The sequence below is a fragment of the Myotis myotis genome, unplaced genomic scaffold (genome assembly GCF_014108235.1).
Source record: "Myotis myotis isolate mMyoMyo1 unplaced genomic scaffold, mMyoMyo1.p scaffold_m19_p_9, whole genome shotgun sequence".
NCBI lineage: Eukaryota > Metazoa > Chordata > Mammalia > Chiroptera > Vespertilionidae > Myotis > Myotis myotis.
The window spans coordinates 49766692-49793958 of record NW_023416401.1 but is presented as its reverse complement, the minus strand read 5'-3'; the positions used below and the strand labels follow the sequence as shown (position 1 = coordinate 49793958).

General features: G+C 41.6%; 1 protein-coding gene across 3 annotated transcripts in view; it reads left to right on the top strand.

The window, feature by feature from the left end:
* The window catches only part of PHLPP1 (PH domain and leucine rich repeat protein phosphatase 1), a 244125-nt gene that overhangs the window by 172288 nt on the left and 44570 nt on the right, over positions 1-27267 (top strand). For all 3 annotated transcript variants that reach the window (XM_036322519.1, XM_036322518.1, XM_036322517.1), the window contains 5 exons: positions 6892-7092; positions 9828-9990; positions 14894-15024; positions 21875-21979; positions 24884-25078. In XM_036322519.1, coding sequence (XP_036178412.1) covers positions 6892-7092; positions 9828-9990; positions 14894-15024; positions 21875-21979; positions 24884-25078 — 795 coding nt within the window. The remainder of the gene's footprint in view (positions 1-6891; positions 7093-9827; positions 9991-14893; positions 15025-21874; positions 21980-24883; positions 25079-27267) is intronic.

The following is a 27267-nucleotide window of genomic DNA, read 5'->3' as shown; positions in this document are numbered from 1 at the left end:
CCCTCTCTCTCTCTCTCTCTCTCTCTCCATCTCTCTCTCTCTCTCTCTCTCTCTCTATATATATATATATATATATATGGGGAGTGTGAGAGAAAGAGAGAGAGACATAATTTGCATTGTGGAAAATGTAGAGATGGTGTATATTTGGTTTGATGAATTTGGGGGAAGGAATAAACTAGTACTGACAGTTGTAGGAGCAGGTCCACCCAGAACCATGAAGTGTAAAATATTGAAGAGGGTTTTTCAGGAGAGAATCTCTGTGGCGAGTTTCTTGCAGGTGGTTTCAGCTATGATTTGTTTTGTTCACAGAGTTCAGGGCAGCCAGCATCTTACTGACCAAGTATGTTTAAGTCACTGTGCTGTGTGATGTAGGGGTTGAAATGACTAACATAGGCATTACCCTCTAGGAGCTTACAATCTAATATAGAGTTTAAAATAACTACACAATAAACAATAATACAAGATGGGTTTGAGAGGGTTAAAGAGAAGGAATGATACAAGTGGTTTTAATTTGGCTCCTGGTGTGAAGACCAGCACTTTCTTGTATCATACATAGCTGTGTGCTTGGTAAATAGCTTCAGGCAGTAATGCAACTGCTTCAATTCTTCCATTCCTTTTGCTTCATAATACTAATCTTTAAAACGTATTGGCAACCTTTTTTATATATTTCTTGTGGTACTAAATTAGCATTACCAATTTTGTTGGGTTATGTAACTGAAGAAAGGACCCAAATACAAGTCTTCGTTTGTGTTCTAAGTAGAAGTTATGTTTGGAAATCTCAAGAGAACTGTCAGAGAAACATGCATTGTTGGACACAGCAAAAGACTCTTGGAAGTTTTTCTTTACTCCAAATCTTGGCTGCTAACACTAATATATTGGTTTAATTCCATGGCATGTTTGTTGAATACTACACGTTTAAAATGGTACACTAGTATGTTAATGCGCTTTACCTGGTAGCAGGAAGGTGTTTGGTAACCAAATAGGAAAGGGGACTCTACTCTAAATTAGATGACATTTACTCACATCTCTAGCTCCTCCAAAAACTTTAGACCAATTTTATTTAAATTTCTATGAATTGAATCAGGAATTCAGTTTATACGTTTTCTCTCCATGTTCATTTTTGAGTTTTGTTTATTTTTATTTGCTTTTCACTGGCAGCTTAAAAACTATAGATAGATTGGAAATATGATGGACCATATGTTGTTCAAAAATTGATGGTGATTTTGATTCTAGGATAGATCGGGCTTTAGTTTTATTGGTGAACTGGTAAATATTCTAATCTGGATTTTACTGGCCTAAAGCTCTCTTCTTACCTCTTTTTGCTTAGAGTTGAGGATTTTCTTGATGGAAACCCCCAAAAGAATTACAAATAGTTTTCATCAACAGATGGGCAAAAGTGGGGGCTGATATTCCCCATAGGTCACTAGAGTGGATGGATGAGGTATTGCCATCCTTCTGTTCTTCCTGAAATCTTGCCATGCCTGGCTTCCTGTCCATCTTGAATCTGCACACTCATTTAATAGCCAGAGAGCTGCTCCTGATGAGATCACTCAAATTAACAAAGCCACAATGGACCCTTTAAAGGCAAGTTATAGATTCCTGTTGTGGGTGGACATTAGGGTCTGTTTGTATCCCTGGTTAGAACAGTATAAGGCATTTTCGGGGGTAGGAATGAGCGGAGTGTATGTACAAATGAAGAACATGGTAATTAATAAATATCTCCAGAGTATTAGTCACATTACAGACCATAAGTTTTAGTGACTCAGACAAAACATGTGTAAATATCAAGGGGCCTATCGATTGACCATGACAACTGGTGCCTTTTGGCAAAGACTGATACTTCTGGCATTTTGAAGAGCTAGGTTGCCTACACTTTTTTTTTAAGTGAGGAAAACTGTCTTGTGAAGTTCTGTTTTAAGAGCCATAGTGAAATAAAACAGTTTTTCTCAAAGTGTGTCTTTAGAATCCCCTTAAGTACTTATTAAACATGCAGGTTCCTGGCCCTTATCTCAGTTCCACGGACTCAACTGGCCACTCATCAGAATTTTTAATTCTGTAGATTTCGAGGCCCTCCTCTGACCTACTTAAGAATATCTGGGGGCTGAAGTTGAGAATCATGTATCTTCTGATAGGAGGGCACAATATAATTTCTGTGTGCTTTTGCCAAAGTGCATCCCTGTATACTAATGAAGAGAAAACCTAAATGGAAAGATATTCTACAAAATAATTGTCTGATACTTTTCAAAAATGTCAAGGTCATTTGAGACAGATAAGGTTGATTAGAGGAGGAGACTAAGAGGGCATGATAATGAAATGCAAGTGGGATTCTGGATTGGATCCCCGTCCAGATAGAGCACATCAGTGGGATCATTAATGAAATTAGGATAAGGTCTGTACATTAATTTAAAGTATTGCATCAGTGTGGAGTAATTAATTATATTTAATTTTTAAAATTCGTTTTGAGTTCTTTAACAATTTTTATATCTATATAACTTTTGTTCCTTTATGTTAGAGGCTTATGATCTTTATTACCCAAGCCAGGCAGATTTTCAGACCTTCCAAAATAAGTGTGTGAATTCCATTGGACTTGTATGCACTTTTCCTTCACTTGCAATCCCCACTATTAGGTGATGTTGCTAGGCAATTAATAATTGTGTGGTTGTTTTTTTTCAAACTGATTAGCGGGGTATAACATTGATTTAGTGAATTTCTATCAGCACTTAAAAATTAAATAGGATAGAAAATACTAGTGTAGCCAAAACCGGTTTGGCTCAGTGGATAGAGCGTCGGCCTGCAAACTCAAGGGTCCCAGGTTCGATTCCGGTCAAGGGCATGTACCTGGGTTGCGGGCACATCCCCAGTGGGAGATGTGCAGGAGGCAGCTGATCGATGTTTCTCATCGATGTTTCTAACTATCTCCCTTCCTCTCTGTAAAAAAATCAATAAAATATATTTAAAAAAAAAAAGAAAATACTAGTGTAAAAGTAAGATTAAATATGGCTTCATGAAACTTTTGTTTCAGTTACACATATGTATTTTGTATTTTGCATGTGTACTGTGCTGGATGGTCATGTAAAATGTATTTTGTACACTTGGTCACCATCATAAAAAATTTGAAAGCTCTTCCTTTATGAGCTACCAGCCTTATGAAGATGTATGAAATAGTCAAACGTTCTGTGTTGTAAAGATGACAAGGAATATAGATTGTTTTGTTGACACTTTTGGAACATTTTGGGGCCAAAAGTCAGGGGGTTGTCTAAAAGTAGGAGAGGTTTGCTGGGCTTAGAGTCTTAACCTTTTGCATTTTTAATAGACTACAAGTCCCAGTACTGATATCCAGGAAAAATATTTAAATGCATACTGTCTGGTATTCCTACAAATAGGTAAACCTGTTGTGATTCCAAATCCTGTGCTTTATCTCAAGAACAGCTTGGCTGTAATGTTTAAAGGTACGCTGGAAAATACTGAAAAGCAATTTAAAACAAAACAAAGCAAAAATTAGATGAGCCAGAAAGATGGACAGAATGTGCCAAAGAAGAACATAGCAATTGCTCAAGAAGCAGGAAGTGGACTCATTTCACTGCTGGTGTGGGCAGCTTTCCAAATACTTTAGGGTAGGGGCCATACATGGTGTCTTTTTCCTACAACTTTTGCATTTCTGCTAAGGAAAGTTTTTGAGTACTGTGCTAGTTATTGAGTTATTTTAAGCATTCAGTTTAAAGTGCTGTGTACATGTGGTCTTCCTGCTGTCCAGCAGGTGCCCGGCTTGACCTCCAGCTTTTTTTGGAGAGAAGGGCCTATGAAAATGTCCTCAGGAAAAATGTTTTATTATTATTATTTTTGTTTTGAAATTTAGAGAGATCTGTTAGGGAATAGTGGACTCTTAAGATTGACGAGATCTGTGTTTTATTTCTGGCTCTGCCACTAATTACTATTTAACCATTGCCAAGTAATTTGACTTTTCTCAGCTTCAGTTTCTGTCTTCTGTGAAATATGAGGGGGGCATCTCTAGGATGATGGGAGAATCGAATGACATAGAAAATAGGAACCAGCTGTAGTCTCTACAAAGCACCTTACAAATGAAAAGAAAGCAGTGATGTTACTGCTTTTTTTCTAATTAGTAGAGGAGGGTTGCATAGTAAGGAAGGTTGAATGGGTGAAACATGTGTTGGCACATTAAACAATATTTTATGCAGAAATCTATAAGGAAGAAGCTTGATGAGGTTGTCACATCCTATTGAGGTTGAGGCCAAACTCAGTGCTTTAGGAATTTAGCAGAAAGCAGGGGGTGGGGTTATATACCATCTTTACTGAGTAAAACTGTTAAATTTTGCAAAATTAAAGTAGTTGCTCATTCTGGTGGAAATACAACACCTACATTAAACCAATTTAATTTGTATCCTAAAACGTTGTGAGGTTGTGGGACAAGTTTTTTATATTTAAGAGGGTGGGTACTGAATTTAATTTCCTGAGACCATTATAATAAGACGTCTTTTTAATCCAATTGTTTGCTCTCTGCCCATTGACTAACAAGGTGACTCAGTCTGGCTTTATTCACACAAATGAAATTCTTTGGAACCGGCCAGTGTAGTTTCAACTTAGTTTTATTTCCTGGAGGGGTAGGGTGTGGGATTTAATTCCCTCCCCCCTTAATTTCCCGTAAAGAGTATATAGCTCCTTCAGTACAGGCGGATTTCAGCAAGATGAGAGAACACGTTTTTGGAAATCACTGTCTCGCCTTCTTTCAGATGGCGCGAACAGTTTCCCAAGTCCCCTCTGCAGCTTTCTAAATGAGCATTCACTTGTCAATTTTTTTCCTTTCAAACGATGTTCCCTCTTCTTTTGGTCTAAATGTGTGCAAACATTTTTATGAATTAATTTCTCTCTTTTCTTTGCCTGCATCTATAACTACATATTTCCTGGAGAATTGTGTTTTAGTGAGATTGTCAGATAGTTTCCTGGCCAACCTCAGTCCATGTTATTTTAGAGCAGTGCATTTTAATTTTTCCTAATTCTGCACTGAAGAAATTACTAACAAGGCATTTAAGTCAGGTGCTACAAATGGGACCTAAGGAGATACTAAAAAAATAACTAAATAAAATAAAAAAGAGATACTCATAGATGCTTTAAAGAACTATGGTGCTGACACTGGTTTCCTTCCTAGTTCAAAACCATTTCAGAGCGGCATGAATGACCTTTATTTTCCTCTCTGCAGCACACATGACTATAATTTCCCATGACTATTTATGGTCTCTACAGCCCTTTTCTAACTTCCCTTTAAAAAAAAAAAAGTCAACAGAATACGTGTTTCTTTAATGGAAAATGTTCTATTTTGGGGAAGCTGCTTTTCCTCAGATAAGTAGTTGGGTGTGTGTGTGTGTGTGTGTGTGTGTGTGTGTGTGTGTAAGCATGTGCGGTTGCAAAATTGGGGAGTATTAAATTAGTGGGTTGAGAGTTTGGAATGACAATCCTGGTGATGACTCCTGAATGCAAAGCCTTCTTTTTATCCAAGATTAAAAATAACTGTACCTGGTATTCCATTTTTCTTTTCTTTTCTTTTTTTTATTTTAAGAAAGATGTTATTCTTTTTTCCAAAGATATGGTAGAATAGTCCTGAATTGAGTGCTGACTGTTTAAGACCCAAGTGATTTTGAAATGAGAAAATGGAGGTTCACTAACACAGTAGTTCTAAGTGGAGGCAGGGCAGCTTTGACCTTGCACTATAGCAGGTGAGTCCTGTGGGCTGAACACGCTCCATGTTCCGGTGGCTGCAGCTTCATCCTGGAGCATGCATCATGGAGATCCATTATGAAGTGAAGCAGGGGTTTGTCTGACTCGTGAGCTGCACATAGTTCCTGCTCTGTCCTTCCCTTCCCTGCCAAATGGTTTGGAACCTTGTCACAGCAAGGATTCTGTCTCAGTTCTGCAGCTTTGCATTTTGCATTTATCTGTGTCTCACAATAACTCTAGGATTACTGTTTGACAATATTAGTTATCTTAGGTATAAAAACATTCTTCATATTTTAACCATTGTTCACTCTGTTATTTGGATAACCAGTTGCATATTTAGATATTTATTTGTTCTTAATGTAAAATTTTTGAATAATAAGATAATTACAGAAAAGAGGACAGATCATAAGTGTACCACATGATGAATTTTATCAAAGTGAGTGCACTCCTGTAACTAGCACCCCAATCGAGAACCAGACGTCATCCTGTTGGAAAAACCAGTCTTCTCCTAGACACTGCTTCCTTTTCCCTGACTTCTGATACCTGCCTGTTGTTAGGGACTTGCACGGTGTATCCTCTGTTCTCTGGCTTCTTTCACTTCACATTACTTTTGCGAGATTTGTCCTGTTGATCATGAAGTTGTAGTTCTTCATTTCTCCAGCTTTATAGTGTTCCTTCATCAGAGCAAATCAGCTCCTGCAGTTGTGAACCTGTCAGTAAAATGTGGTTTTGACAACATACTGACAGGGCTTAGTCACTATGTGCTTTAGTTGGGTTGTGATCTAATATCCAATTGTTTTATTACTATAAGAACTCTTTTTTAAAAAGGCAATTATTTTTCTCTTCCTAAAGACAAAATATTTATCACTCTCCCACTCCCCAATCAGCTATAAAATTAGTCACTTCGGTCACCTTTTGTGCTCCCATAAGAATCAATTTCTCGCTCTTTGTATTTAAGACACATAGATAGATATTGTGTTCATCGTAGACAGGGGTGTCAGGTATCCAGATGCCTGCGAATTCCAGGTCCTGTCTTTAAATTCCCATTTCTAAACCCAGTTTCTAATATGCGAGGTATCCATCAGAAAATTGGGCTTTTTGAGGATTCCAGACTAGAACTCTGGCTTATCATTGGGATTTTGTTGCATTTTGTCCTTGTAGCCTGAGATTCCTGAATGCATCTGCCAACAAACTGGAAACCCTTCCTGCAGCCACGTTTTCCGAAGAGACGAGCAGCATCTTACAGGAGTTGTATTTGACAAACAACAACCTCACGGACAAGTGTGTGCCCTTGTTAACAGGACACCCCCACCTGAAGATCCTGCACGTGGCCTACAACCGCCTTCAGAGCTTCCCAGCCAGGTAAGAGAAGCCCAACGAGGGATGCTTTTCACTGTGTTTCTGAAAATCAAGTCACAGATGGAAAGGCGAAAGCAGTCATTTCCCAGATGACGTAAAGCTTGTTTCTCCCTGACTCATCTTCACCGTTGTCTTTTATATAAGCCACGATCAGCGTTCTCCTAAAGAGAAATGTGTCGGTTTTTCTAATATGAATATATCCACAGACCCAATCACTAGAACATTCTTATGGTTTTGAAATAAGATATGTTATTTAGCATATGTATTTTTTTCTTTAGCTTCTTTTTAACCAAATCTTGGAAAACTTAACCTAATATGGTGGTTTGTAATTCGGACATCAATTAGCTACCAGTTTTTGTGTTTTTGCTTATGGTATAGGTAGCCGTGGTGGCTTGTGCAACCATAGAAACTGTGGGAGATTACGAAGGATGTCTGGCCCTCAGAAGATTCTGTTTCTAATAATATTTTGGTGTTGATTTCTGTTTTATGAGCAATGGCATTGTGTCTAGCTCTGCGGGAATCCACACGCTGAGCCTGCCCTGAGGGATTCACTCCCCGTCCATGTCCACTTCATTGGCATCCATCCATCACACAAGTTGAGACTTAGAACACATACCCACACATCAAAGGAGCAAACATTAACCTCTCTGGTATTCTGCTAACTGCCACTGAGCCTGTGCCAAAGCAAAATACTGGCACAACTTCCCTCTGCTGCCCTCAGGACTACCTGTTTGTGTAAACCCTACTGAAGGAGGAAGGCCCAAATAGGCATGGACTTTAAGTATTGCTCTGTGTTTTGTTTTTGTAGTATATATTTATTTCTGTAGGTTTTCCCTTCACTTGATGTTAATGATTCAATTTTTTTTAACTTCTCTGTACTTTACTGTGGAATGAGGAGATGATATTTTGGGATGAAAACATAGTAATCACATAAGATAATACATCTGAAAGGGCTTATCGTCCTATTTCAGTTGGTGAATATCCAAGCCCTGCCTGAGAAATGATTATCAAACTCAGATTCTGCGGGTGTTCCCCAGGGAACCATGTCAGTTGTAATCAGCCAGAGTACAGAGAGTTTTTTATGCATTCCATCAAAACGCACCTTGGCATCATTTCTGTCTCCCTGGGGCTTGTGATGTGGCACAGCAGCTGCTCTACAAGACAGGACTGGGACTTACTTGTCTCCGTGAGCCTCCTGTCTCACACGAGGTCTGGCCTAGGGTAGACTCCACGGATGGATGCTGAATTAAAGAACGTACTCCATGGTCAAGGCGTTCATGACCACCTTCTTTCCATGTTAACTTCTGTAACTTCTCCTTTCTTGGGCCCGATTGCTAACTTTTGAGTCATTTTTCATGCCCGTTACCCATTGATTTCTCCACATTGCTTTTCAAAATATGATGATAGCATATCCAAATAATAGTCTTCCAAATTTGGGCTAATGTAAATGGATTACTTCGCAGTCTGCATCTGTAATGTTGTTTGTAGCATATCCAGTTGGGTATTGATGAGATTGAAAGATTGGGTTTCAGTAGACAAAAACTTAGTTCTTATGTATCTTAGGCATGTATTTTTTTTTCAAGGTAAGCAGATAAGATAACTTTTATATGTGAGAGATGACAGAAAGAAAAGTAATAATGGGTTTCTTGCTAAAATTTTTAAAGGTTTATTGTGACAAATAAAACCACAGCAAGCAGAGAAGATACCGATAGCTGTAAACTAAATGATTCACATTACAGATTTGAGTTCCACTCACTGGGAATCCTGAGCTTCTTGGAAACCAGCATCATCAGTGGTAGAAAAGGGGAGGAATGGCTGAGTGTCAGGTGGCCTGTGTATCATAAGACTGTGGAGGTGGAGGGGTTTTTCCTCCTCATTTACAGAAAATGCAGGACCTACTAACTCAGAAATTTTTCTTTGTTTTGGTTACTGTAATTATTGATTAATATTAAGATTAATTATAGATCAAGATTGAACAATAAAAGATATAGTTAAACAAAAGTGTTAGATTACATTAGGACACGTTATTAAGGTAAGATCAGAGAGAGTCCTTCTTTGTGAGTGTTTGGGAGGAGTTGAGAGAAATTTCTTTGGGGCACAGTTTAAGTTTGGGTCCTGCCAGCAAGTGAAGAGATGATGCAGATGACCTTTCAGCATCACCCACCCCCCACCCACACCTCACCAGCACCTGTCCTCAGGGTGATGTCGGGAATTGGGGAGTTTGGTTTTAGGAGAAAACATACTTTCATAGGAGTTATAATCCTCTTTTTCCTTGCACCCCTTGCATTTTCAGTGCTGATACAAAGGAAATCAGACTCTCCAACTACGCTCTTTGAAAGTACTGATATGGGATTAATGCTAACTTTTGACCTATTTGAGCAGGATTTTCATTAGCTTTTAGACTAAACTGCATAGCAAGGTGATTGTTGTCAGGATAACTTAATTCACACACAGTTTTCAGAGGAAAAGAATATCTATTTTCCTTCTTGTTGCTAATTTGAAGAGTTTAAGTTAGTAGTTTTGTTTTATAGTAGGAAAGGAGATGTTAAAATAATTTGATACTCAAAAAACAATAGTGAAAAGATAGTCTTATTTGTTAAAATGACTATTACAAGTGAATCTTTAAAGAATCTTTAAAGTCATAGTAAATTCCACCTTTGATTTTCATTATGTATTATTTTCTTTTTAGCTTGCCCTATAATTATGACTCCCTGTACATGGATTTTTTCTTGTTTTAGTAAAATGGCGAAACTGGAGGAACTTGAAGAAGTTGATATCAGTGGGAACAAATTGAAAGCCATCCCAACAACCATCACAAACTGCCGGCGCATGCACACCGTGATCGCCCACTCCAACTGCATCGAGGTCTTTCCCGAAGTTATGCAGCTCCCAGAAATCAAGGTGTGTGGTTTCAGCCCATCTACTGTGGTGTCCAAAGAGAGAATTGTGCCTCTCATTCACTCATTCGGGCATTTGCACCATTGACTTCCTCAGCATGGAGACTCAGTTGTCTTTGCCCCATCCTTTCTAACCACTGAGCTAAACTATTGAGTCAGCAGAAGGGAAAAATAAGCAGAAACCAAACCGCTGGACTGGGATTGGGAAATTGTATTCCAGCCCTTACCAACTGCATGGCATGAGGCCAGCCACATAGCCACTGAAGGTTTCCCATCTGCCTAATCTATTTTCCTACTTATTTCCAGGCTCAGAGACTGAATGGGGTGTGATAGCAGTCTGAGAAACTTAATGGTGCCAGTGTACCCCTCCCCACCAGCTCCCCTAATTAAGTAGCATTCACCACCACAGCACCCAACTCATAATCATTCCCTGAATAGGTCACCAAATATTCATTTCAGTTTAATGAAATGGGATAGAACAGATATTCCCATTTGATAGGTTAGGAAACTGAGGTGCTGAAACAGGAACTGATATATGTAAATGAAGGCAGCAATTGGTGTGATTCCGGAGTCAGGTAGACTTAATGGGGTGAAATCTGTTCACTGGGATGAGTCATCTAACAGGTTTTTATGTGTGTGTGTGTGTGTGTATGTGTTTGTATGTGCGTTGGTGCAAAAGTAGGAATTCCTTATAGATATAAAATGTAGCTTTTCATTTGCATCTTAGAATTTCTGCTTATCCTCAGTTTTATGCTTAATAAAAAATAACTCAGTGGTTATAGACTTTGGAGCATATTCTAGTCTCCTAATAAGGAACTAAAGCTGTCCTACTTAGCCATTCCTCACTTTTCAGGCACTCCCTAATATAAACTTGATATAACAGACATTTGAAGATACTATAAATAACATGCATAATTTTTTTACGACAGTGGTTTTTATACATTTACCTGGTTGACGTGTGCCTTCTTTGACATCCTGAGGAGTTTGGTGGCAGATTGAAGGGCAGGAGGAGTGTGAAACTGGAGTGTGACCAGATGGAATAAATGTCATCAGAGTATCACCCTGATGACAGCATTGTGGAGAGGGTCAGAGGGAAGGGAAACTGAAGGCAAAGCTAGGGAGGGTCAAAGTCCTCCAGGGGAATGTGATGGACAGGATAATGAAGGACTCAGAAGGGAACTGGCTGCAGTGAATTAAAGACTTGGTGACCAAATGGGCCTGGGCGGGGTTATATAAGTAACATCTCTAAGAAGGTCTGCTTTCCACAGCCAGTTATCATCTTTGTAAATAAATACTCTAGTGAACTCATTTTATAATTTGGTAATATAAGAATGAGCAATCTTACATTGACAGAACTCTGAAAGTTTAAAACCTTAGATCACATTATAAAACATTGCTAACCAATTTTATAAAATTTGTAATGTTCTAAAATGCCTTTTTAGATTATGGGAATCTTTTCCCATAATCCATGCCCTGACCTCTGAATTTATTTCTGTCAACCACATATGTTGTGAGCTACCCACACCTGCCAGCCCTTAAGCTCAGGTTTCGAAATTACCCAGCAGATTATATTTATACCATTTGTTGTCTTATCTGTGATGTATTCCGACTCTACTGGCAGAATAAACCATTATTAACCAGTATTATAAATTTTTCATTAAAGTCCAGTTGACTATTCATGCAACCATTATTTATAATCTACACTAATAAAAGAGAAAAATGGTAATTGGCGTACGGCGCTACCCTTTTCATTGGCTAATCAGGGCTATATGCAAATTAACTGCCAACTAAGATTGGCAGTTAACTGCCAACTAAGATTGGCAGTTAACTGCCAGCAAGATGGCGGCTAATTTGCATATGTAGGCACAATGCAGGGAGGCCAAAGGGAAAGCAGGAAGAAGCCCCCTGCCACTGACAGTGATCCGAAACCCAGGGGGGGGCTAAGAGCTGGGGGGCAGGGCAAAGGCGGCCCCGGAGAATCAGGCGCCTTTACAGCCCTGGCCAGTGATAGCAGGAAGTAGGGGTGGAGCCAGCAATGGGAGCTGGGCACAGTCGAAGCTGGCAGTCCCAGGAGCTAGGGGTCCCTTGCCTGGGCCTAAAGCGAAGCCCACGATCGCGGGGCCACTGCCACTGCGGGTCCCCGCTGCCCAGGCCAGATGCCTAGGCCAGAGGCGTTAGGCCTGGGCAGGGGTGGAGCCTGCAACCGCGGGGAGCTGGGGGTCCCCTGCCCAGGCCTGACACCTCTGCCGGAGGCCTCAGGCCTGGTCAAGGGGCCGATCCGGTGATTGGTGATTGGAGGGTGATGAGGGTCAACTCCTCTGGCCGAGGCATCAGGCCTGGGCGGGGGGCTGGGGGTCCCCTGCCCAGGCCTGATGTCTGGGCCAGAGGCATCAGGCCTGGGTGGGGGGCGGAGCCGGGGATTGGGGGGATATGAAGGTCCCCTTGCCCAGGCCTGAAGCCTGGGTCAGAGGCATCAGGCTTGGGCGGGGGGTGGAGCAAGCGATCAGAGGGAGATGGGGGTCTCCTGCCCAGGCATGATTCCTGGGCCAGAGGCCTCAGGCCTGGGCGGGGACCAGAGCCAGTGATCGGGGGGAGATGGGGACCCCCTGTCCAAGCCTGACACCTCTGGCAGAGGCATCAGGCCTGGGCAAGGGGCCAATCTGGCGATCGGAGGGTGATGGGGGTCTACGCCTCTGGCCGAGGCATCAGGCCTGGGCAAGGGGCAGAGCCAGCAATCGGAGGGGTCTGGGGGTCCCCTGCCCAGGCCTGACGCCTGGGCCAGAGGCATCAGTCCTGGGCTGGGCCCAGAACCAGTGATGGGGGGAAATGAGGGTCCCCTGCCCAGGTCTGACGCCTCTGTCAGAGGCGTCAGGCCTGGGCAAGGGGCCGATCCTGCGATTGGAGGGTGATGGGGGTCAACGCCTGAGGGCTCCCAGTATGTGAGAGGGGGCAGGCTGGGCTGAGGGACACTCCCCCCCACACACACACCCAGTGCACGAATTTCGTGCACAGGGCCCCTAGTTGGAAAATAAAACAAAAAGGAGATGACCATTTTTCTATTATGAATGTTTTGATTATGTGAAATATTGTACTTAACTGAAATTATTAAGGCTGTTAAAGGTGTTGGGAGTGAAAATATGGAATAATTGAAATGTAATGAAATGATACCTACATTTATGATATTTTAAAGTTTTTTATATTAATAATAAGCCAATAAGAAAAAAAATAGAATGCTAACACTGGTAGTGTTAAGGTGGTAAATTTAAGGGCAAGTTTTCTAAGCTTTTCTGTTTGTCCAACCTTTTGTAATGGGGTCATAAAGCTCTTGTATTAAAAAGTAATTACCTAAGATTATAATATAATTTTATAGCATTGCTGCAGTTTGGGAGCAAGAGTATGAAACAATTTGTGTGAAACATTGTATTATCAGTTAAAAACACATTTTTTCAAAAATATAGGTTCTCATTTTACCTAGTCTATAGCTCTCCCCAATCCATTATAGATTTAAGTTCTTTTAAGAATTTTTCCAAATAACTATGATTTTGTCCACTTTTGAGGATTCCAAAATTATTGAATACAATTTGCTTTCAAACTATCAAGGTTTTTTAATAGGCTGAGGTACATTTACACCAGGGAATATTATGCAGCAGTGAAAAAGAAGGACCTCTTACTCTTTAAGATAACATGGAGGGACCTGGAGAGTATTATGCTAAGCAAAATAATCCTGTCAGAGAAAGACAAATACCATGATTTCACTTATATGTGTAACCTAATGAACAAAATAAACTGATAAACAAAATAGGTCTAGAGACATAGAAGCATGGAACAGACTTACAAATCTCAGAGAAAAGGTAGGTGTGGGTTGTGGCTGGGAGGAGATCAACCGAAGAACTCGTATGGATATACTATATATGCATAACCCATGGACACAGGAAAACAATAGTGTGGGGAAGGCGTGGGGTGGGGGCCGGCTAGAAGGAGTCAGTGGGGGGAAATGGGGTACATATGTAATACTTTCTAAAATAAAGACTTAAAAATAAAAATAAAATTATTGTCAGGTGCCAGCTCAAGCCAGATAACTGAATGCTTTCCACTTCATCCTGCTGAATTTGGGGTCCACATTCTCTTATCCAGAAAACTTACCAGTTACTCTCATTCTGGCCTGTGCATGCGAGCCTTCTGCCCTGGTTCCCTGCTCCCCCTGGTGTTAGGGCTCACCTCATTTAAGCCTTCCACTGACTTTATGAGAAAGGAGGCCTTATTCCCATTCACAGATAACACAGAATTTCTACTCTAATCAATATGCTGATCCTTCTGCTTGTTTTCTCATGAGATTAGGCGGGAGTTGCTGGGAGGGTCCAGGTGTTCAGTGCCCGAAGGGCAGGATCCATATTTAATTCCTGCCCTTTTCTATTGCATATAGTAGACAGGCCCATGTGCTAGTCTGTCTTTTACTGATATCTTACTGAGCTTCTTTTGAAGATCTTATCATTCTGAGTATTTGTTCCCTGCTTTTTCCCCATTTGCATGGTTTTTTGTTTGTTTTAAGAAGTTCCATTTTGATGTTGTAACTACCTCATGTTCACAACAGGTGCAGAGATTTTTGTCAGCAATAAGAAAAAGTATCCTGAGGATATTTCAGTTAACTCTTAATTTTTAAATGTACAGAAAACTTTGAAGAATAAAGATGGGGAGAAGAAAGAGCATGGATTTTTTTGCATTATTCAAAGAGAGTAAAAATTTAAACTGCATTTAACAAAACCTGTTTCCAGTGTCTGTGGCAGAGTGGCCACCAAACTTTTCTGCATTTGAGCAGCGAGTGTAGCAAATGGTTAGGCTGATTCCGCTGGGAGGCACAGGAGCTCCGAACCACCTTACCCTCTCCTTGTTCCCACTTATTTCTTCAGTGTGTGGACCTGAGCTGTAACGAGCTAAGCGAAGTCACTTTACCAGAAAATCTGCCTCCAAAATTGCAAGAACTAGACCTGACTGGAAACCCCCGGCTGGCTCTCGATCACAAAACCCTGGAACTGCTGAAGTAAGTGTTTCATGAAGCACTGACAACAGGCTTATACCCGAGTAAGAACATCCGTCTCGCACCTACTCACATCCTAGTGGCATCTTCACTCATTTGAAGTCATTTGAAAGTCTGTAGTTCACCAAAATGGAGGGCCAAAAAATTCTAATAGTTGGACACGCAAGTGTCCTTCCAGAAATTTAAAAACAAACAAATCCCACCCCAAACAAAAAGGAACAAGAACACTGAATACAAAGAAGAAAATGGTAAATAAAGACAAAGGTGAGAACAACAAATGACCAAGACATGAACTTCCATCTTGGTTACTGACAACATGGGTGATGTGTAGTGCAGATGTTTCTGTAGGATTTTGAGAGAGGAATCATGTGGGAAAATTACAATTTAGATTATTTAAACAAAACTGGGAGTGTGGGATAATTAGATCCTGTGACGTTCTATTCGTGTTTTGGGAAAGAGTTCATAGCTACTGTCTCATTCTTGAAGTTGATGGAGAATCATAGGTTCAAGCTTGCTATGTAAAATACTAAAAAGGTAACCTCATTAGAAAAGATGTCTTTATAGGAATGTTATCTCAGAGCTCTAAATATCAATAGAATTAAATGAATTATGCTCCACAGTTAAATATTATACAGCCATTAAAAATTATGTGCAGTTATATTACTAATTTGCGAGGTCTCCACAGTATAATGTTAAGGGAAAAGAAAGTTAAAGAAGAAGTTTGTATAATATAATTCCACTTTTTGTAAAAATAAATCTCTGTGCATTGGGTGGTCATGTGTGTGCTCAGGCACACCTAGAAAAATGCCTCAAAGGGTAGAAAAAAATGTTAAAATAGTGTTATTCTTGGGATAATAGGATTATGGGTGGTCTTAATTTTCTTCTTTAAACTTTTCTGAATTTTTGGACTTTTTTGCTATGTATCTTAAAATAACAGTCTTAGACAGTGACAGCTATCAGTCATTATGTATGCCTTATATGCTTAAACCCTGTTGTAACATCTGTTGCTGAAAGTCATCCTCTGTTATCTTAGGAAAAAATAAAAAAAGGGTAGAATTTTGAAAGTAGAATTTTGGTCCATTAATCTGTCCTAACCTTTAGTGCAAACTAAAATTTGAAAAGCATTTAAGGTGATTCCTAGATGCATTGGCCTAATCAATGCCTCTTTGTTGATATTTTAAGTCCTGAATGAGCACATTGATTTCAATATATAATTGAAGAATACTGCCTAAGTAGTGTCCTCAGGAAGCCGCAGAGACCTAGACTCTCTCTACTGTTCATCAAACAGTATGGGAAGCCTCGGCCCAAATCCCTCAGTCTGTCCAGACCTTAGTTTTCTCCTCTCTAGGATGGGGAGGATGGCCAACATGCTCTCCAAGGACTTCTCAGAATGAGAGTCCATATAATATGATATTTTGTATTAAAAATAATTGCATCAAAATTTGCTAATAACTGCAACTAGCTGTTTGGAGAAAAATAAAAGTTGAATTCTTATCTCATACCAAAATAAATTCCAGCTAAATTAAACCTATAAAATAAAATAATTTTTTAAAGTAAGAAGAAATTATATGAATATATTCACAAGCCAGAAAAGGACTTTTTAGCCAAAAAGGGTGGAGAGGGGGACCACAGGAAGAGAAATCTATAATATATGTAGATTGGATTTTATGTTTATGTTATGTATATCCTATATAATAAAAGCGTAATATGCAAATCAACCAAACAGCAGAACAACCAGTCAGCAGGGGGCGGGGCCGGTGAGCAGGCAGCGCCAGGCCAGCCAAGGCGCATGCCAGCTGGCAGAGGGAGGGATTGGCGATGTGGGGTGGCAGCGACCAGCAGCAGCAGTGGAGGGGCAATGGGGGTCTGGTACCATCCCCTGATTGGCCCATCCAGTTGCCTCCCGCAGAGGGAGGCTGGGCGACAGCGGCAGGGTGATGGGGGCAGTGCCGTCTCCTAATTGGTAGGCCCGGTCGCCTCCCGCAGAGAGAGGCCGGACTGCCATCAGTAGGACATCCCCTGAGGACTCCAGGACTGTGAGAGGGCGCAGGCTGGGCTGAGGGATTCCCCCCTACTCTCGTGCATGAATTTTCGTACACTGGGCCTCTAGTTTATATATAATACTTTCTATGCATAAAAGGTTTAAATGTCTATTCTAAAAGCTATCGTGATTAAATCTAAAAGTAATGACAAACTAAGGACATTGGCAAAGAATTAATATTTAATAGAAAATGTTCTTATAAGTCAGTAAGAAAAGCACTAAAAAAAATAAGTGAAGGACATAAACGTTTAACAAAAGAAATACAGACAGTTACATGAAAAGATCATGTTCAACATTACTAGTACATCAAGGAAATATTAAATATTTAAAGGATAATGATTTTCTCCCTCTAATTGGTGCTTCATTGTGACTATAAATGGATATAACTTTTCCTAAAATCTACTGGCCCTGTGTATCAAGCTTCTCAAAATATTCCCATACTGAGACCAAGGTTTTATCTGGAAAAAAAATTATTCTAACAAATAATCAGAAATGTGTTTATTTTTGGGTGCAGAATAGTCATCAAGATATTTCTAATTATATTTATCATCAATGTAAAATAATGAAAAATGTCCATGATTTAATCAGAAAAAAAGATGCAAAGCTATAGATAGGTAGGAATGTAGGTAGGTAGGTAGGTAGATAGGTAGACAGACAGATGACATGCTATTATATATACACTAGAGGTCTGGTGCACGAATTCATGCATGGGTGGGGTCCCTCAGCCTGGCTGGTGATTGGGGTCGATTGGGGCATCTCGCCCAGTCCCAATTGGGCCAATAGGGGCTGGCTGGCTGGTCAGGGGGCGGGACCACAGGAGGTTGGCCAGCTGCGGGAGGTTGGCTGTGGAAGCACACTAACCACCTGGCTGACTGCGGGGAGGGACCACGGGAGGTTGGCCATGGGAGTGCACTGACCACCAGGAGGCAGCTCCTGCATTGAGCTTCTGCCCCCTGGTGGTCAGTGTGCGTCATAGCTACTGGCCGGTCGTCTGGTCCTAACAGTCACTTAGATATATATATATATATATATATATATATATATATATATATATAGACTAGAGGCTCGGTGCACGAAATTTGTGCACGGGGGACAGAGGGTCCCCCTCAGCCCAGCCTGCACCCTCTCCAATCCGGGACCCCTTAGGGGATGTCTGACTGCTGGTTTGGGGGGTGGGGGGAATCAGGCCTAAACTGGCAGTCAGACATCCCTCTCACAATCCTGGACCACTGGCTCCTAACTGCTCACCTGCCTGATTGCCCCCAACTGTCCCCCTTTGCCAGCCTAGTCTCCCCCAAATGCCCCCCTGGGCCGGCCTGGTCATCCCCAACTGCCCCCGCTTGCCAGCCTGGTCGCCCCTCACTGCCCCACCACCATCAGCCTGGTCACCCCCAACACCCATCCTGCCGGCCTGGTCGCCCCATGCAGCCTGCTGTTTAGTCATTTAGTCATCTCTCACTAACCCGCCTGCCGGCCTGGTTGCCCCACACAGCCTGCTGTTCAGTCACTTGGTTGTCCCTCACTAACCCCCAGCCAGCCTTTCACCCCACACAGCCTGTTGTCCGTCCAGTTGTTTCGGTCGTGACGGCCCCTGGCTTTTTACATATTAGGATGAGAGAAAACCTACTTGTTAAAGTTCTCTACAATGAGCATGTCACTGGAGGGGCCATGTAGGGAAGCACATGTGTGCTCTAAGATTTAAAAATAATAAAATAAAAAAAATAAAAAAATAATAAAATATGGGCCTGACCCGTATGGCTCAGTGGTTGAGCGTCAACCTAAGTACCAGTAGGTCACAGTTCGATTCCCGGTCAGGGCACATGCCAGGGCTGTGTGCTCAATCCCTGGTGGGGAGTGTGCAGGAGGCAACAGATCAATGATTCTCTCATCATTGATGTTTCTATTTTTCCCTCTCCCTTCCTCTCCAAAATAAATAAAAATATATTTTTAAAATATTCTAAACATCTAAGTTAAAGCAAAATAATAATCTTTTAAAAATCTATACTAATAAAAGGGTAATATGCTAATTAGACCGAACAACTTCCGGACAACTTTCCGGATGTCCTTTCGGACAAAGCCATGGTGGCGGGGCTGAGGCAGAGGTGGTTAGGGGTGATCAGGCCAGCAGGGGAGAGCAGTTAGGATGATCAGGCTGGCAGGGGAGAGCAGTTAGGAAGATCAGGCCTGCAGGCAGGTGAGCGGTTAGGAGCCAGCGGTCCCAGATTGCAAGAGGGATGTCCAACTGCTGGTTTAGGCCCGATCCCTAAACTGGCAGTCGGACATTCCCTAAGGGGTCCCTAATTGGAAAAGGTGCAGGCTGAGCTGAGGGAACTCCCCCCCCCCCTTGTGCACAAATTTCGTGCACCAGGCCACTAGTATTAAGTAAATAACAATGAAATCATAATACTCTTATGTAAAAACGTTACCTTCTCTAACAGCTAGAAGATGGTGGCCTTTTAGTAACTTGGGAGAGTCTCCATAACTAATGTATTACTTGCACTTTTAGTGGGTTGGTGTGTTTGTTCTACATGAGCCAGGGTGTGCCTCTGGTGACTCTCCTGTATGACTGCACTCCAGCTCCTAGTCTGTAGTCTCACGCTCACTTAAAGATCTACGATTGTCAACATTCAGGTCACTTCAGACAGCTGCTCAGCCACACTGTGCTCAGCTAGGTGGAGAATGAGAAATCACTGCTCCCCGGGAAAGGATTATGGGGGAGTTTAAGGATTATGTATTCTTTAATAATCAGGCTAGGAAATGGAATTATTTCTTTGAAGTCTCTGTATTCCATCTATAAAAAGTACAATGTCTTTAGAAATGAGCCTTCAGTTTTCCTCTAGAATTCAGAAAAGTAGCAGAGGTGTAGTGAGAGCCAACAGATAACTAAAAATTTTGGAGTCAACTGTTTAGGTGCTATTTAAGTTAAGAGATTATACATACTGTTTAAGTAAGGGGGGATGGGTAATTTACAAGTAGGAAGGATTTATTTTGCCATGTGGCAACCAGCTTTTCAAAAACCTGCTTCACATCTGTGTGACTTCCTGTTTGGGGGCACTGACTGCTTTCAGTAGGCTGGTTATTAATAAACCCCACTTGAGAGTTTACCCTTTTAGTATTTCTGTGTGAGTCCTGTTGAACCAATTATGGCCTATTAGAGTGGAGGTGAGGGAACAGCTTGTCTCCCATTTAAATATATGTAGTTAACATCTAATTTATTGAAATACGTCTCATTTACTTTGTTATCTAAACTAACAGTAGAGGAATATGCAAATTAGCTGGGACGCCATAAAGTCGTGACCAAACAGCAGGGACCTGAGGCTGCAAGGCGCCTGGCAGGGCGAGGGACCTCAGGCTGTGCCCCCTGCCTAGCGGGGCTTGATGGGGGCCCTCATGCCATGCCCCATGCCTGGCAGGGCTTGATGGGAACCTCAGGCTGCACCCCCGCCCCAGCGCCAGGCTGGAGGTCCTCAGGCTGCGCCCCTCGCCCAGCAAGGTTTGACGCCCAGCAAGGTTTGACGGGGGATCTCAGGCCACACACAAGCCCGCCCAGTGGGGCTTGATAGAGACCTCAGGCCGTGCCCCTCCCCTGGTGGAACTTGACGGGGGATCTTAGGCCGCGGGCTCTGCCCGGCAGGGCTTGACAGGGAACCTCAGGCTGTACCCTCCACCCTGGCGCCAGGCCAGGGGACCTGAGGCTGCATCCCCACCTGGTGCTGGGCCAGGGGACTTGAGGCTGCACCCCCCTGCCTAGAGGGGCTTGACAAGATGGGGTTGGCCGGGTCTGGGTCTCACCCAATGGGGGTGGCGCTGGCCAGGTCTGGGTCTTCTGCGTTTTTGAAGTGCATGCGGGTGGTGGGCAGGGACTTGACTCTGAGTCCTGCAGCGTGCCCCAAACTCTGACAGGAGGGAGATTTTCATATACATTTTACTAATTTTCTTTCATCTCTGACACTTTTATTATAAAGAAAGGGCAAATAGCAATATTAAAATATTTCCTCTAATTCCCTTTTAATGTGCACAGATTTCATGTGCCGGGCCACTCGTTTTATTATATTAGTCTTAGTATGGATGGCTGTGCTAGTGAGGAAAGAATTGGAAGTTTCAGGGTATGGCAAGTCCTCAATAATCTTTGTGAAATATTTTAAGGCATGATGTGAGCAGAAATTGGTGTTGAGGATGAATGTTGCAGAATTCTCTCACATCATCCAAACACAATATAATTGTGACTTGGGTTTCCATCTTTTCAAATCTGGGTGTTCATGTTTAATATGATAGTTTAATTTCCTTTTCTCACGCGAAGGTTCAGAGCTGTTCTTTTTATTCCCAGGAGGGAGCAGCCACTTAGTGCAGTGTATGCAACATTCTCTAATAATTGACATAAAATGCTGATAAAAACTAATTTTCATGCTCTGGATATTTAACCCTTTGTTTTTATTATGAATAGTAGCTAGTTCTTGTTGCTGATAAATATTTGAGACACTTTAGGCCCTGGCCCGGTAGCTCAGTTGCTTAGAGCACCTTTCCGATATGCCAAGATTGCAGACTTGATCCCCACTCAGGCCACATACAAGAGTCAACCAATGAAAGCATACAGATTTGAGGAACAACCAATCTCTCACTCTTGCTCTCTCACTCTATCTAAAAAAAAAATCAATAAATAAAATATTTAAAAATATATTTCACACACTTTAAACACAGTAAGAAATGGTAAGTACAGAGTGCTTAGCAAGTGTTTTTCATTTCTCCCATAAAGGGAGCAACAAGCACATGTTTGGTTTTACTGGTTCCTGTCCCTTCTGTTTCTCTTGTTAGTAATATCCGCTGTTTCAAGATTGATCAGCCCTCGGCAGGAGATGCATCTGGAGCCCCAGCTGTGTGGAGCCATGGCTACACCGAAGCTTCAGGAGTAAAAAACAAGTGAGTGGGTGAAGCTTAGGAATGAAACCCTCCTGCTCCCCTTCCTTCTTTCATGCGGTAGAAAGAAATCCAGTGCCATTACACACTGGCCTCACATGAGGTTTCTCTGAACATGTTTCCCCAGCGGGAGAGCAGCTCCTGACTTACATTTGAACATTAAGCTAAGCCCTACTCAGCATCACATACTTTCTCTTTGTGAGAGATGTTGCTGGGATACAGTGTAACTGGCACATTATATCTACGTGAGACTCCAGTGTTTAGAGAAGGCATAAGTATTGAAATGCATCTTTGCGCGTTTTAAAAGCCCCTTTCTCTTTCTCTGAAGCCTGTTTTTCCAGCACAATGGATCGTGTTAAAGAAGTACCCTTGATTGTCCACATTTGATAACATTTATGTTATTGACCAGTGAGTGGTTCTGTTGAGCTATTTCTACCTTTGAAATGAGCTTGGCAGGAGTTTGATGTCTGTTTTCTATAATGTCAACTTCTTATCTTGCCATCAGGACGTGCCCATCTGAATTTCTTTTTCTTCCTTATTCTCACCAACCTTCCCTGTTTTGTATGTAAATGTTGATTTTCCTGAGAATTGTAATCTAGCTCTTCAGGTTTGCTTGCTTTTTATTAAGAGGCGCTAATATAATAACTAGTACTAGAAAAGTAAAGAATCCTTTAAATTAGAATAGTCACAATTTAATTAGCTGAGGTACAAGGACACAGCATATTGAGAGTATTGGAAGAAAGAAGTGGAGGATGATCCAATAGTAGCTAACATTAATAGTCAACCCTGGCTGCACATGAGAATCAGTCAGATGACAAACTTTAAAAAAAGTCTCCAACCAACAGCCTATTAAATCAGAAAGCTTGAAAATTTCCCAGGTGATCCTAATGTGTACCCAGGTTTGATAACCATTATCTAGCTGAATACCTTCTGTGGAAAATAAAAGGTGGAATTGTGGTTGTTACTGACTGCTTTTCTTTGGGATGGAAAACAGAATCAGCTCAAGTTCTGGGTCTGACATACGGTCCTTTCCTCTTTAAGAATGTGCTTTGGCATTGTGCTGGCAAAAGGAGAGGAGTTCTGACTTCAGCACCCTGTTCCATGTGCCCACAGTGGTGCCTGGGTTCTGGTGCATTGTTTCTGTGTGCTTTGCACTGTATGTCATTGTGTTTGGGGAAGAGGGGAAGAAATTATACATTCTGTGGAGCACTTGAAGTTCCTTCTTAGAGATCTTTCTTTTTAGATTAAAAGACTTTACGTCTTGCTTGCAAACACAAATATGTGAAACTGCTTTTGAATTCACAAACCCCAACGTGAAATCCAAGATTGGTTTTTAAACATCTCTAGATATTAAAATGTATTATCCATTCATATATATTAATAAAGCAATGATCAGTTAATCTCCTTTTTACATATCTCTCCTTCCACAATTACTTTTTTGAAAATTTTTGTTAAAGTGTAACTAGAGTAGGTACAGAAAAGTACAAAAGTGATAAGTGTACAGCTCTAGGAATCATCCTAAAGTGAACCCACCTGCAAATGACCACCTCGACCAACAACTGGACGGTCACCAGCACCTCAGAAATTCCGCGTCGCCCGGCCCTCACTTATGTCCCTTCACCTTTTTACCTTTGGTTTTGCCAGTGGAAGCTTCTCAAGTGTTTTGTTTTAGATTTGTAGATAGAGGGTTATGTGAACAAGGAGCTTGCTGCTTGCTATCTTTTTTTTTTTTTTTTAATATATTTTATTGATTTTTTACAGAGAGGAAGGGAGAGAGATAGAGAGTTAGAAACATCGATGAGAGAAAAACATCGATCAGCTGCCTCCTGCACATCTCCCACTGGGGATGTGCCCGCAACCCAGGTACATGCCCTTGACCGGAATCGAACCTGGGACCTTTCAGTCCGCAGGCCGACGCTCTATCCACTGAGCCAAACCGGTTTCGGCGATGCTTGCTATCTTGAGGGGAGGTGAGAACTGTGGTTGTCTCTCCCTACTGGGTCACTGCAGATCCTCCAGGAAACCCAAGCTGGGAGCTTCAGTTGGATAAGTTAGGTTCTTCCTCAAACTAAACAACAAATGGGAAACTTCAGAAAAGAAAAATTACTGTACTTTTTTAAAAACATCGTTTTCATTGCCCCCCCCCCCATTTTGACTAACAAGGAGAGCTTATAGAGGAAAGACAGAATTAGAAGATGATTTAATATATTATTGAGTTTTACTTTGCCTCTAATTGCCATATTACTTGGAATGACTTACTCTTCTGAATAAATGAAGGCAGAAGTCGGACAGTGCTGAGATAAGAGTCGGGCTACAGTCCCTGCATCGGGGCTCTGTGCTTATTTGCTGTATGACCTTGGGCAGTTACTCAACCTCTTTTTGGCTTAATTTCCTCACCTGTAAAATGGCACTAAAAATACTACCTGTGCTCATATGGTTGATGTCAGGATGGCATGAGTTACATAGTGAAGGTCTCAGAATTTGAGACCATTCATATATTTTTATGTACTTTTCCTATGTTCATATTTCTTCAGTGTTTTGTTATTACTCCATTTTTGCCTGATGTGGAATTTCTCTTAATAACTTTATGTGAATGAATATGGTCATATGGATTTGTAATCATGTTCTTTCCCATGTCTCTTATTCTCTTTTCACTACCATTTAAAATAATTCATCAGGAGATAAGGGTCCAGGAAACCATGTGTGAAGCATGAGCATATATCAATGATTCTTCTTTGCTTACAGACATTAGTTGATAAAAATTAGCTGGGGTTCATTGACCTATTCTTAATCTGTATGGAGTCATGAAGAAAGAGACTGGGATAGACAAGTCTGCTTGTTATAGAGTTGGGTTGGGTATGGAGAAGGAAAGATTGGACTTAGCACAAAAGCATTCTTGCCTTGCAGGTTGTGTGTGGCAGCCCTGTCGGTGAATAACTTCTGTGACAACCGGGAGGCTCTGTATGGTGTATTTGATGGAGACCGGAATGTGGAGGTGCCCTACCTTCTCCAATGTACTATGAGTGACATTTTGGCGGAAGAGCTGCAGAAAACAAAAAATGAAGAAGAGTACATGGTCAATACATTCGTTGTCATGCAAAGGTAAAATTAAGAGTCTCTACTGTATGTTTTCTTGTTCTTTGAGTGTTTAGCCTCAGGTTAGAAAAAACATGTCCAGTAATCTCAAAGCACTGATGTTGAATATGGGAGTACAAGATGCATTCAGGTGCCCGACCAGTGTTTCTCAGTGGTTGAGCATTGACCTATAAACCAGGAGGCCATGGTTTGATTCCCAGTCAGGGCACATGCGTGGGTTGCAGGCTCAATCCCCTGTGGGGGGCGTGCAAGAGGCAGCCAATCAATGATTCTCTCTCATCATTGATATTTCTCTTTTTCCCTCTCCCTTCCTCTTTGAAATCAATAAAACTATATATTTAAAAAGATGCATTCAGGCTATTTGGATTTGCACAAGCATCAGGATGATGCTTGAGACATACGGATGTTTCAACAACTTTGTAAGAGGTCACATCAATGACAGGAATTTAGTTTCTCTTAGAATGACCTCACAGGCATGCCATGATTCCAGGTTTTCACACTTGCTTACGACACATTTCCCACTTTCCCCAAGTCACGTGAGCTCCAGAGGCTCCTTAGACCTTTTGATGTGTGGACTTCTCTTTGAAAGGGACTGTTCCTGTCTCAGGTTGTTCACCTTTATGAAATACTATGACTGGTTCGAGACGGTGCAGTCCTTTGTAAATGAGATGTTCGAAATTTAGGCCGGAAGTTAAATCATTCTTCATATGTTGTTTTTCCCCCTTATTAAATGTTTAAGTCAGTGTTAACTAGCAGAATCCTACTCTGGAGCTTATGGTCACCATAGAAATTTTAGAATAATTGTAACTCTTAGGGTTGAATGGTATAAGAATTCCTTCATTCAAAGGATTGCTCATTCTTTACTGGCTTTGTACATTGTAAAGACATTGCCTATCTATTAATATTGTACTCAAACACTTGCCTATGTGGGACCAGGAAGTGAAGAGTGCTCTAAAGGTCATGGGAACAATGATTATTATTTCTCTCCCTTGGTAATCTGCCAGAGGAAGCATCTTTGTAATAGGGGTAGAAAAAGTATCTGCTGAGGAATAGTGGGTTGGAGAAGGCTGTAGAGTTTCCCTAAGTCGTGAATAATTGTTTCCTCTTGAGGAACTCAGCAGGGGTAGCCCAGGGAGGCTCTTTGCTGCTACACTCACCTCTGTCTCTCAGATTTTTCATTGGGCATGTACAGTTAAATTCTGCTCATAGCTAATACCAATGAGTCTTTCTTTGTACTAGTCATTATTCCAAATACCTCAGTGCCATAAATTGTACCCAGTGGGATAGGTAGTATTACTGTTCTTATTTTACTGTCTGGAACTTAGGGGAAGAGAGGTGAAGCGCATTGCTCTAAAAGCTAGTAGAGGGTGCAGCCAGAATTCAACCTGGGGCAGTAAGACTCTAGAGAATGTTCTAACTACCAGGGACATATATCTACTTTTCTGTTTTTACCCCAGCTTGTTCTTGCAAAAAAGCAAATAGATAACATAGACATACATGCACACCAACACCCCCCCCACACACACACACACACATACTGTTCGCACACCCCTAAGAGTCTGCTTGTTATAGACCCTCCAGCACTGAATAAGAATTAAAAATGTAAGAACCTTGAACTTGGGTTACCAGCTGTACTTCCCACAGATGCCGCCCTATTTCTGGCCTTGCTCAGATCAATCATGTGCCTTTGAAAGTATGAAAGTAGTGCTGCATTGGCAGGGCCTAGTGCCAAATCTGCCGTGGATATCTAGGAGTTGGGGTTTGAGACCCAAACCACTGGCCCATCTTTAGGGTCATTCGTAGGCCTCTTATTTTCCCTGTTTGTTAATAGGATTTGGGCTGTGTGACCTTTTCAGTTCTTGGGAGAATTGTTGTTCTTTGTGTGTAACATGCTAGTGCGTGCTTGTAGGCAGCCCTGGCTTCCGTGGCTAGTGTTGCCACTTGCTAACCCAGAGGAGAAGGAGTTGGTAGTACCTGTGGATCTGCCCTTGTAAACAGGCATCTGTTTGTCTTCACCTTGTGCTTCTGCACACTCAGCATCAGTGGGGCCTGGTTGGCACCGCCATCTATGGGGCTCGAAACAGGAGTTCAAGACCCCTTGATTGTTGGGACTTGATGCTTTGCATAAGTCAGTGGATTGATGGTCAAGAATAAAAGCGCTGTGGAGCCTAATTACTAGAAAGTACTTTCTGTGA